The sequence below is a fragment of the Acanthisitta chloris genome, unplaced genomic scaffold, assembly GCF_000695815.1.
Source record: "Acanthisitta chloris isolate BGI_N310 unplaced genomic scaffold, ASM69581v1 scaffold45067, whole genome shotgun sequence".
NCBI classification, from domain to species: domain Eukaryota; kingdom Metazoa; phylum Chordata; class Aves; order Passeriformes; family Acanthisittidae; genus Acanthisitta; species Acanthisitta chloris.
Window position 1 is genome coordinate 11,571 of NW_008684035.1, and position 11,735 is coordinate 23,305.

Genomic DNA, 11,735 nt, shown 5'->3' on the forward strand with positions numbered 1-11,735 from the left:
ACAGAACAATATATACAAAGACAAGTTATCCAACTTCAAAGAAAACTTCAAGGCCGAGTTAACTTGCTTCCTTTTAGACTGGTTTAGAAATCAGTATTTCTTTTTTAACTCTTTTATAAAGAATATGTAAAAATTAGTCTTTTTTTGGTCTATATTCCAGCATTGATGTACAGATGTGTATAACTCTGTCTACAGCAGCCTCAGCAAAAGCAATACCTGGCTCCAGTTTAACCTGAAGCTTGCTGACCGGGTTGTCTTCTCCAAGGAGCTTCATCTGTCTGTGGAGAGCATCGAGGCGGAATGCAGTCTCCAAACATGTGAAGGCAGCTCCTGCCCCAGAAAGTGACATGTTAGTTGTGGGAAAACGACCAGCAAAAGATGACCTCTGCAGGACTGGCACAGGTACAAAGTAAAAGCTGCTGCAGGTGCAAATGACACAACAGTGAGACAGAATCACAGCAATATAATGGCAGAGAAACTTGAGTGTAAAACATCCTTGTGATTTGTAATAGAATCAGAACCTAACCCAGTGCATTTCCTCGCTCTGATTATGCAGCAGCCTGAAATGAAAAACAAAGCAGCATGAAAATTGCAGAAGTTTACATCCTTGACATCAGCTTATCAGTTCTTGCAAGATAAACAGAGCAGGACTAAAGTAAGTATTGTACAGGTAACTTTCAGGGAGCAATCAAGTGCTACAGAAACTCAAGGTCTCTGGTAGAATAGTAGATACAATTCCATATTCAGAGCCAAGGAGATTGGTAAGCAAATATCACCTCTTGGGTGAAAAGAGAAAAGGATTAGATATGGTTGGTGTATTATTGATTCTGTGTATCTTTAAGCTTTATCGAGCATCCCACCCATATTTTGTTATTTATTTTTTCACCTTCCACTCATTAGGACTTTCTACAGCTGCAACTGGGTAGGCTATTCCTTCTCTTCTCCCAAACTGCAGTGTAGGGCATTCCATGCTTTCAAGCCAAACTGGCTGTGTTACACTGGCAAGTCAAGAGACCTTTCCTATGCCTTTGCAGATGTTAAAAGCTGCAGAAAATGGATTTTGGGATTCAGAAGATACTTAACACCCATAACTATTAACATTTTAGCCTCCTTTGCTAAGTTTTCAACTGGAACAATAGGGTTTGTTGAGTAGATACAATCTCAGAGTCTCAATGTATGTAACACCAGAATATGATATATGCAGAATGCAAATTAAGAACAAGGATGTCTTTGGAAGATAGGAAAACCTGTACAGGCAGAGAAAGGGGTCAATGTGCTTCCCAGGGGAAAGAAAGAACCAGGACAGCTAGTGTTAAAGGCAATTACTTCAAGCTACAGAGAGGAGGATTAAGCAAGAGGTGTGGTAGTCAGTGGACTCAAATTTCTGTAAACAGTGTCTTTACAAAGACGCCTTTTTATTAACAACAGAAGATACTCCAGAAATTATGTCAGAAACGGCAAGATTTAGATCAGAGGTTTGTCTTAGAAACAAAACAGAATGGAAAAAGAACTGACGAGAATGGCACAGGGAAAGGCATTTCTTAGTTTCCTAACAATTGCTTCTTGAAACAACCAGTTCTAAATTTCAAGAGAACAGACCCAAATCAGCAAGGATCTTGTTCTGTGTCAGAGGGACAAAGATGGGATAGAGAACAGGTTGATATCTTCTGACCTACCGATATCCACTCATGCCATTTATAATGTGACTTACGACAAACCACTAAGAATTACTCAACATTACTCAGCTTTCAAAGACATAATATGCAATGTAACATCTCCATAGAAGCTCAGAGCACTTCTTGCCCTAAACTTAATTACCATCAGTTCATCTCCAAAAACAATGTGCATGAATAAAAATAAAAGCATTCTTCTAAACACTCTCGCTGCTAAGATTTCCAGTAATTTTTCCAAGACTGTTTACAGCAGACATGTGAGAAAACACATGGAACTGCCTTTTAAGAACATAACAGAGCAAACTAGAAAAGCATCTGTTCCCATGACTCACTTCAATAAAAACCCAATTAAACTGAAAAGCAAGAGGAATGATTTATTACTTTTATATTCTGAAGACAGTACCATACAACTGACCTGTGAAATTCACTGACAAAAGCAAAGACATGGCTGTACAATCCTGCAAGAAGCCTCCTGCAGATACACAGAAAGCTACATAAATGTGCACTACTTTTTTTAGTGCTATAGCCATCATTCTTTCTAACAGCAGGCAGCTACAAACTGATCAGGATTAGAAAGACATTTGCTCAGAGGACAGTAATTTCACAGCACTGCCATGACAAGACTTCTTACATCTTTCTCTGAAGCATCCTCACCTTGCTCTGACATACAAACACCTGCCTGGTACCCAACAGGAATTCCAAAGTCCCTACAGTGCTGTGCTAACACATCTCACTCAAAGCCCCTGTTACCAAAACAGGTATTGATTCCACCAAAGCCAAGGCAACGTCAAATTCTAAGCACTTAAGATTTTCAACGCAAAGTTTGGGACTCTGTGGGTGTAGATGGGGGGTGTGGGTTCCAGAAATAAAAAAAGAAACACCCAGAAAAACAGCTCCATAGGGGCAGATATTCTATGCAGCCAGTTATGGTAAGATGGAGCATAAGGAGAAACGTTTCTGCAGCTGTACCGTAGGTCTCAGTGGTGATGCGGCGCTGCGCGTAGGTGGCCAGTCCCTCGCTCAGCCACATCTCCTCCCATGTGGCATTGGTGACAGCGTTTCCAAACCAGCTGTGGGCAACTTCATGAATGACATCAATGATCAAAAACTCATCACTCTCCAGAATGGAAGAGATGATGAAGGTCAGGCATGGGTTTTCCATGGCAACAATAGGGAAGGATGGAGGAAGAAAAACAATGTCATATCTAAAATTAGGGAGAGAGAAGAAAGCAGAGATGAGAAGGAGATAAGTAAATTGCAGCTATTTCAGAAGACACACAATAACATACTTCTTTCTTTAGGGCAGGCTCTTCTGACACCTTTTTGTGACTTCAGGAACAAACTTTGTAGACCAGCTGTGCCTAATTCTTCTGATCAGAATTTATTCTCCATGCCAAGGACCTGCTCACATCTTTTTGTGTGCAGCAGATCCAGCACTTCCCAGAAGCACGGTGCTCCCTTCACAAACACAACTCATCACAAGTTGTGTATCTGAGAGCCACAACCACTAAGTTTATACTACATAAACTACCACGCACAGTGTCAACTCCCCAGAGGTTCCCAGGAAAGAGAGAGGCTGGGAAGCTATCAATGAATTCATTGATTTGGTCTACATGCAGCGTCAGCAAAATAACTCTAATCTGTCTGCTTCAGAACACAATAATATTTGTTTTGTTTTCTAAATCTCTCTTCCAATGATCAGCACTGGCACACTGGGTCATGTTCTCAGATAATTTCAAGCAATGTTTTATAAGTTAACAACAATGAGATCTTCCTGCTAACTACAGATGCATAGGAAGCATTTACAAATATTTTCTCCCATCCAAAGAATGAAAGTATTCTCTCAAAAACATTCTTTTTTAATATGTAGTCAAGCTTAGTTCAAGCACTGTTAATGTTGGTTTTGGGGACCTGGACTCTCAATGAGTCTGTACTGGAGGTTTTCAGTACCCTCAGGCATACCACAATCATATGTCAAGTACCATATGCAGACATAAATAATTAAAACAGACATAAATTTTAAATGGTGTCTGGCCCAATGCTGCACTTGCATCACAAAACACTGTAATAGAAAGAGCTTCACTGCTCAGGAAAGATGCACTGTTTAGAAATAGGTCCCCCCTGCCACTTGTGGAGACAAAACTTCAGAGTTTGTTTCCAACTACTACAATGCTGCCAGCTGAGTTGCTCATTTGCCCTGCTATTGCATAGGGAAAAAGCATGACCATTTCTCAATACTGTTTTATTTCGTTCCCCTTACACATTCCTGGGAGACTGATTAAACTCACCTCCCCCATATATAGGGGCCATACAGACTCTCTGCAGCAGTCAACCAGCGTTCAACAATGCCAGAAAGCTTGCTGATGGCTGTTGGCAGCAGGCAAGGCTCTGCCCACACTCTGCTCCTGTCAGAAAACAGAAAACATCAGGTGATACTTCAGCAAACTGAATTATCTCTTAGAAAAATAGCCTGACTGCTCACCACACTTCCATGTATGGTAACAGTGTGAGGGGCCTCCCATCAGATTCAGGCCCTCCTAGGCTAACACTCCACGGCACATGACAGGAAGCAATCAAAGATCCCTTCAACAAGGCAATGAGAAAGCAGCTGCAATGACTGCAGGGGACAATGGGTAACACCCATGAAAGAGGAACATATCTTTGCCAGTGCAGTGCCATGAACTTCTTTACACCCAACTACACCTCAAACCCTCCCAACATTCACAGCTCATGGTCCCAGCTGTTCCCTTATCACTGACTCAATGTCTTTACTCCTTGTAACACAAAGCACTGTACAAAGACACAAAATGCACAATCAGCTCTCTGCAAACCTTACCTTGGACCTATGTCTGCATGTATAAGGTCTCCTGCCACCAAGGCCACTAGGTAGGCAGGAACTGGATATTCCATGTAAAATTGATATACACCTTCCTCTTCTAAGTAAGTACTTTGTGTGGCACTCATCAACACCTGTATGCCTGCTGGAGCCTGGAAGACCAACATCATACACATCAGCTAACCAGATGATCACAGCTGAATGACCACACCACAGATCTCTGTTTATTTTCATCTATGCCTTAGGAAGTACATCAAAACAATCATTTGGATCACACAAAATGTAAGATTGCTGTGAGGTTCTTATACCACAATCTGCCCAGCCTGTGAAAACATACCAACCAAAAATATTACTCCTCCTGTATGCCAGCTGCCCCAAAAGCACCCACATATCAAATTATTGCATCTAGATGAGGTGCAACATTATTTGATGCTGATTTCAAAAAACTCTGGGATTTTTCTTTCAAGAATTGGTAAAATGCAGTTGAGTATTATCATCAACTAGTGGAAGTGACCAGCCAAATTCTCTCACATATTACCCATTTCACAATTACTCTTTCAGCATTGAGTACAGGGAAGCCAAGACCCAAGCAGGACAGGCAGCAGAGCTGCCTTTGTGGCAGTACCTCAATTCTGGCTCAAGAATCAGAATGGGATCTAAAAAATCCAGTATTTTTTATAACACTGAATCACAATCAATACTTTTATTATGTGTACAGACATGATGTCACTGTGCTTTCACAAGTTAACAGCAACTAAGAGCCATTCAGTCCCTTACCTTGACAGTGGCTGAGTAGGTGCATTTCACTGCAGGTGTGTCAAAGCAGGGGAAGAAGGATCGGTTACACACCGAGTGGCCCTGCGTGAACACAAATGGCTTGGCATTGCCGTACGTCAGCTCAGGATCCAGCCACCAGATCTGTTGAAACACGACATGAAGAGGTGAGGGTAAGGGTCACCATCACAAGGATGAACTGCCAAAATCAAACCCTGAAATGAAGAGGACTGTGGGGGAGAAGCACCACCTCAGCGGTTTGGCTCCCCAGATGAATACCTGACACAGGGCATTTTTCCATCTCTAACAATACAGCTTTCTGCTTCTGTTCATTTGCTGAGACTGCTCAGAGGAGTTTCTTACTGTCTGAGCACTGAGTGGTGATACACAACATAGTGACTTCCAGCCACTCACTACTTCTGTTGTATTAATTTGCTTGGTTAATAACAAGTCCCTAACAAACATCCACACAACCATGTTCTCGGCAGGAGTACTCTGGTTATCTTCATGTTTATAGCTCAACATGAGCAGGACTAGAAGGGGTCAGGTAACACAAGCTGAAACAAAATCAAACAAAACCAACCAACCAACCAAACAAATAAAAAAAACACCACAAGAAAACCCAAACAAAAAAAACCTACAACCAAAACCAGGCCCAAATCCACAAACCAAAAAACCCTGAGGCTGAACAGTGTACATATTATCTGCGACCCTGACAGTGCCCTCCTGGCTGAAGCATCAAACATTTTCACACTATGCAAAAAAGTCAGTATACGTAAGAAACAGCTGGTCAAGGACACTGGAGGCCCCTTTTTACAGAATGGATAACGAGCTACTGGGTGTCACAAAAGAAAAACCAACAAAACGCACCACTGACCATGTCAATTTTCAGTACCAAACAGCAAATAAATCACGAGTTAGACACTCAGCAAATAATCAGAACACATTAAGAATAATAATAAAAAGTGCCATGATTTGCCTTTTTGGTTTTCTTGTTTCAAATGTTTGTGCTTCCACATGCTCCCTGCCTCCAACTTTGAAGTGCATGAGCAATTTTAAATAAGGATCTTCTTGCAATCCTAGAACTCTGGAACTGAACTTTTATGGAAAGTATCAAATATTGTGAAACTTGCAATAAAATTGGAACCACTGGAAGTCTTGGGAACAGTCAACCACAAGAAATAAAACTTTTGAGTCTGCTGAATTCTCAGATCAAAGCAACCAATAAATCTGAATTCAGGGAACAGCAGCTAGTGCAGACACTAGTTCAGTTCTGGTCCTCAAGAGAAAGCAATGCAGTGCAGAAGAGAAGCCTGGGTACTAAATCTGCTCATGCTTTAACAACATATTACAACTCTGTCTCCTAGTTAACCTCTCTGTGTTCTAGAAGTCATAGTTTTCTCTCTTTCTGTCCTATAAAGTTATTCTTTGTTATCTTCTTCACTTTTCCTCAGATGCCAGTATGCTCCTCTCCCAAATCATCCACTGCAGCAGCATCCTGGGAACCAGTGAAAGGTAAGGACAGGAAACACACTGTCAGCAGCTTTATTCACATGGAGGCTAATGCTTCCACTGGCAAATGTTTGGGTTTTTTAGGAGGGAGTCATTACAAAATTATAAACCTTAATCTAAAAGTAAAAGTAATCTCAGAGCAGCATTCTTATCTTGAAATTTAAGATTACCCTCTTCTGTTTCAAGCCTGTAGAGCTAGAAACATGCTTAAAAAATGTGACTTTCTGAGGAGCCCTGCCTGCTCACAGCACCAGGGCTCAGGCTGTGCAACAGCTCACACCCACGTGTTGCACTTCAGCACAGCACTGCCCACAACCCTGGGTCGCAGTCGAGGGGTACTCCACAGCTACAGATTTCCACTCCATGGATACCTGCATTCCATGACAATGAATGGCATCTGTGCAACGTGACATTGTGGAACTGGAGACAACTATTCCACAAGGCATTTGAGGACATATGTCTCACTAAACCTTGCGGTTTGAAACTAACAACTTCCACCCAAAACACACATTCAAACAAAAATGCAAGTGCAGTGTTTAAATCCAGGGTAGTAGTTTTCTAATGATCCAGGGAGGAAGCTCAGAAATTAAGTTTTTGAAGATCTGCTCCAATGCCAACTTTCAAAACCACTCCTCTGATCAGTGGCTTTGTGCTTGTACCACAAAAGTCTGACTTATGATCTGTATCGCTGGCCCTGCTGAAAAGATTCATCTTCAAAAGGTTCTGTTTTCTTAGCTCTTTGAGAGACAGAAAAGGCTAACAAAGAAAACAGATAAGGCACCACCAGACCTAAGTTGCAAAACTCAAGTAGGAAGGAAAAAGGGTTGAAAGACAATGTCTTCAGAGCAGAGAGATAAGGGGAAGTTCTCCCCGAGGAGCACAAGAGGAAAACATAAGCAGGAAGAGAAGGGGAACTGTGAGCCAATTCTTGTTTACAAGAAACTCCATAAATTAAGAACAATTTCTTTTCAACCACTCCCCCTTTATCTGACATTTGGTTGAAGTTAAATGAAGCACCAGCCCCACAAGCCAAGAGGGAAAACATTTACAGATGATGAAGCATTTTTTCCCCTGTTTTCTAATGTCTGCAGCTACATGGCAAGCCTCTGTCTCTCTTTGCAGACGGACCTGGAACAATGATGAAAGTTATCCTGAAACAATATAAATAGATCTGTAATATAAATAGACCAGGCTATGCTGCCGGACAGAGGCAGGGCTATGGGCTGGGGAAAATGAGTATAAGCATCCCAGAAAGGAGTGTGAGGCACAGGGTGCTGCTGGAGCAGGCAGTGGAGCAGTGCACAGGGACAGACCAGGATTTGGGGCCATATCATCTCCTCTACATTCAAATCCCTCCTGCACTCCTCTTGGGAAATATGCATGACATCATCCTAATGCTCTTCATTTTCATCTAGCTTTTCATGTATACAGGAAAGCTGTTTAGCACATTAAAGCTGTTCTATGGCACATTTCAAGAAATAAAACCTGCTGTGTAGTTCCTGTGCTAAACAGAGGCTTTGGGCAGTCCAGGCTTCCCCTTGCCCACATACTGCAAAGAATTTCACACTTCATAAGGCACCTGCCAAGAGTATAATTTTTATTGACTCAGATCATAAGCTTTTACCCAAATCTGGCAAGTGACAAAGGCAATTAGCTAAGCCTCTTTCAGTTTTAAATCTCTCCATGTTTCTACCTGCATTATTGATGAAGCTCCCAGGAAGAGCTGCAACACCACAGCTTCTGTTCTAGACAAACAAGCTGCTCCATCTGATCACAAAGTAAACCAAACACCTGAGACAGAGGATGTGACAGAAGTGAGGCACACCTGGGCAGCAAGCCACTCTAGGAGGACTGAGGAATCAGGACAAACCTAAGGAACAACAGAGAAGTTTCCAGCACTGCAAAAAGAGCTGCCCTTTTTGCTAAATCCTGAAGGTGAGAATATGCCCTCATTTTTCATACCAGAACACAGAGCAGAATTTGCATTTCAGGACAGGAAACAGCACTGGTGTTAAGATGTGCACTGCCAAACCAGAGGTGTGACACAGTGGGCAAGGGACAGGTGTAGATTTTTCTCTCTAGGGAAGGGGAAAAAAAAAGAAACTACTACAGAAGGGTATTGCCAATGAGTAAGGGTTGAGGGAAAAGAAGGGGAGGAAGAGAAAGGCTACTCTCCCTGACACACCTGGTCAGTGTGTGCCTTCAGCCCACACAATGAGAGACACACAATGATTATGACAGTATTGCCTCTGATGGGAACTGGTGATGTACTGAGCATATGGTTTCCTAACAGCACAGGGAGCTGGAATGCTCTGTGAAAGGCAAATTTAATCTCTCAGCTGTCTCTCAATGTCCATCAAACAACCAAAGATCTTGGCTCCTTCCTCCACATGACAAATAATGGGACAGTCAAATAACATATCCAGATGGCTCAAACCAAGTATATCAAGACAACAGGTTTCCAATTTTAAACAGACTACTGTCTCTGCTACTGATCTTACTGCCAACACATCCACACTGCAGTGTAACAGGAATTCACTGTTTTATAGGTCCCACAAGTATGCTATGGGTCCCACAGAAAATAAACCCTGACCTAAGGAGATTATATTCAGAGAAAGGCCAAAGAAAACAGAACTTCTAGAAGAGAGAGGTTTAACACTGTAAAGTTGCTACATTGACACAGAGAAAAGAGACTGCCAGGATATACACAAGACTTGAGTATAAACCAGTTCACCCTTATACACATATGGGTTACTCATCCCTGTTAAAGTGCAACGCTGGGCTGGGAAACAGCAATGGCAGAGAGCGCTACAATAGCACCAAATGACTTTGGATCCAAACAAAATAGTTCAGTGTGCTGAACATGGAGGGCTAGAACAGGTGCTATTCAAGGACAAATATTTTGTCAGCCAAAATCTACACTAGTGAGCGAGCAAACATGGCAGGATTTATGTCAGTGACCGTGTCTGCTTCTGCTTTCCAGTACTGCTCGGGAAGGGCAGTGCATGCCCCTGACACTGTGGCCATCAATAATCTTTTGACACAAGTCCTTGCAGCTCCATTTCAACTGAAGCAGTACATGCCATTAAAGGTACAATAAAGACTTCAAAATACAGGATGAAGAATAGCTAGTTCACCTCTGATCCAAGGGGAGCAAGACAACAGAAGGAATAGAAGAAATGCCCTGCACTCAGCGTCCTCAAAGATGTAACATCCACGTGAGGCTGCGTGCAGGGCCAAGGAGGCAACACGTTAACACAGGGTGAGACTAAATGGGCATCACATCAATCAGTGCCCTGCACCTTCCAGTGGTTTTCAGATCATTCCCAAAGCTGAGACTCAAATCAGTATTCTGCTACATCTGAGATCATTTCTCCACAGGCACAGCAGGACAGGCTGTGCCAACTGGGCTGGCAAAACACAGGGGAAAGCACAGGCCAGCCTAAAACAAAACAATTTGTTCACGAGGAGGAAAGCAATGTTATCCTGGTCTTCAGGAGGTATAGCTCAGCCAGGCTGAGTGTGATTGCAGAGCACACAGCAATGCCTAATTAGCTTTAAAGCCTTCCCATCATAAATTAGGGGTAGAGTGGACAAAAGAAACAGGTCTCTTCATAAACCTTGGAGAAAAATAAAGAATAGAATCTTCTGAACACACTGTGGGCCCTGAAAGACACTCCCATGTACCTCTTCGGAGCAAAATAAGTACAGTGGAGTATTGTACAAGGAAATACTAAAACCAGGAGTTCCAGAGGTTTAAAGGAACAATATCCAAATGGATCTGAATTTTAAAAGCACCAGAATCTTACCTCATTTTTGCACTTTCAGGGAAGGACTAGAACACTAAAAAGTCACCATATAACTGCAGTAAACTTCTGTCACTAAAAATCTTCATGTGGAACTCACTATTCCAAGTGAGCCAGTGTTAAAACCACCCAGATCATTCAGAGGATAAAATTACTTTTGTAAGCTTCAATGTAGTATTCAAATTAGACAGAAAAAGATGCAGCAAACCCATTCTATTCAGCACCACTTTCAAATCACAAGGAAAGGCCTAGTATTTACTTGCTATTGGGCTATTTTGCAAGATACTGTTATATTCAATTCCTGCCCTTGTTAAACACATTGTCCCAGTCAATCAGATCCACACATTTACTGGTTTTGACCAGTGCAACAGCAGTGCCAAACCAGTGGGCTGAGAGACAATTCCTTTAGGCAAGACAGAGGCAGCTAAGTTGCAGGACTCTCAAAAAAATATTCCTTTTGCAAACAGATTCATGAACCACATGATGAACATCATGTCAGTTTAACTCCCAGCCTGAACAGGCTGTACAGTAACAAAAAGAACTGACATTCCAGTGATAATTTGATATTTTCACTGTCATAACTTCTTAAAAAACACAAGATCTGCTAGGCAGCACCTAAAAGGCCAGGAACAAAGTGCTTCTAAATAGCAGGCGTTTAAAAGAAGTGACAGAATTCATAAAGCATCTCACTACCTAAGAAAACTAATCCACACAGACACAGAAGCAACTCCATGGACACATCCAAATGGGTGTTTTAGGCCATTTATCATCTCTTTTACCAGCATATAACTTGTAGGAACATGTGGAATCACCCCTGTTCTTCCAAAGTTCCTAACCACAGCTAGTTGGAACGGCAGCCTGGGTGTGCAAGGTCTGATTTTGTAAGCATCTGGCAAAACCCCCAGGAAAACTCCTCCATTGTGGGTGACATAACTTGTCCTGAGGAACTTGAGTGGAGGCAGGAGCTTTCAAATTTTCACTCCTCGCCAACAACTGCAATGCCCTTAGAGGATGAAAACCTTCCAAATTACTATCGTGATGGAGGATGAATAGCCTCGGGAGACACAGCGACGGGGGAAGGCAGGAGGGACGAGCATCGCCGCTGAGTGCGGCGGGGAGCGCGCCGGGCTCGGC

The 11,735-nt window shown here is 42.4% G+C and overlaps 1 protein-coding gene across 1 annotated transcript in view; it reads right to left on the bottom strand.

Annotated features, from left to right (window-relative positions):
* Positions 1 to 9,134, bottom strand: part of RNPEPL1 (arginyl aminopeptidase (aminopeptidase B)-like 1) — a gene marked incomplete at its 5' end in the record, with an annotated part of 14,168 nt that extends 5,034 nt beyond the window's left edge. The window contains 8 exons of the mRNA XM_009079137.1: positions 217 to 330; positions 2,643 to 2,878; positions 3,962 to 4,078; positions 4,510 to 4,661; positions 5,287 to 5,427; positions 5,953 to 6,013; positions 8,903 to 8,965; positions 9,092 to 9,134. Of these exons, the coding sequence (XP_009077385.1) occupies positions 217 to 330; positions 2,643 to 2,878; positions 3,962 to 4,078; positions 4,510 to 4,661; positions 5,287 to 5,427; positions 5,953 to 6,013; positions 8,903 to 8,965; positions 9,092 to 9,134 (927 nt within the window). The remainder of the gene's footprint in view (positions 1 to 216; positions 331 to 2,642; positions 2,879 to 3,961; positions 4,079 to 4,509; positions 4,662 to 5,286; positions 5,428 to 5,952; positions 6,014 to 8,902; positions 8,966 to 9,091) is intronic.
* Between the last annotated feature and the right edge of the window lie 2,601 nt (positions 9,135 to 11,735).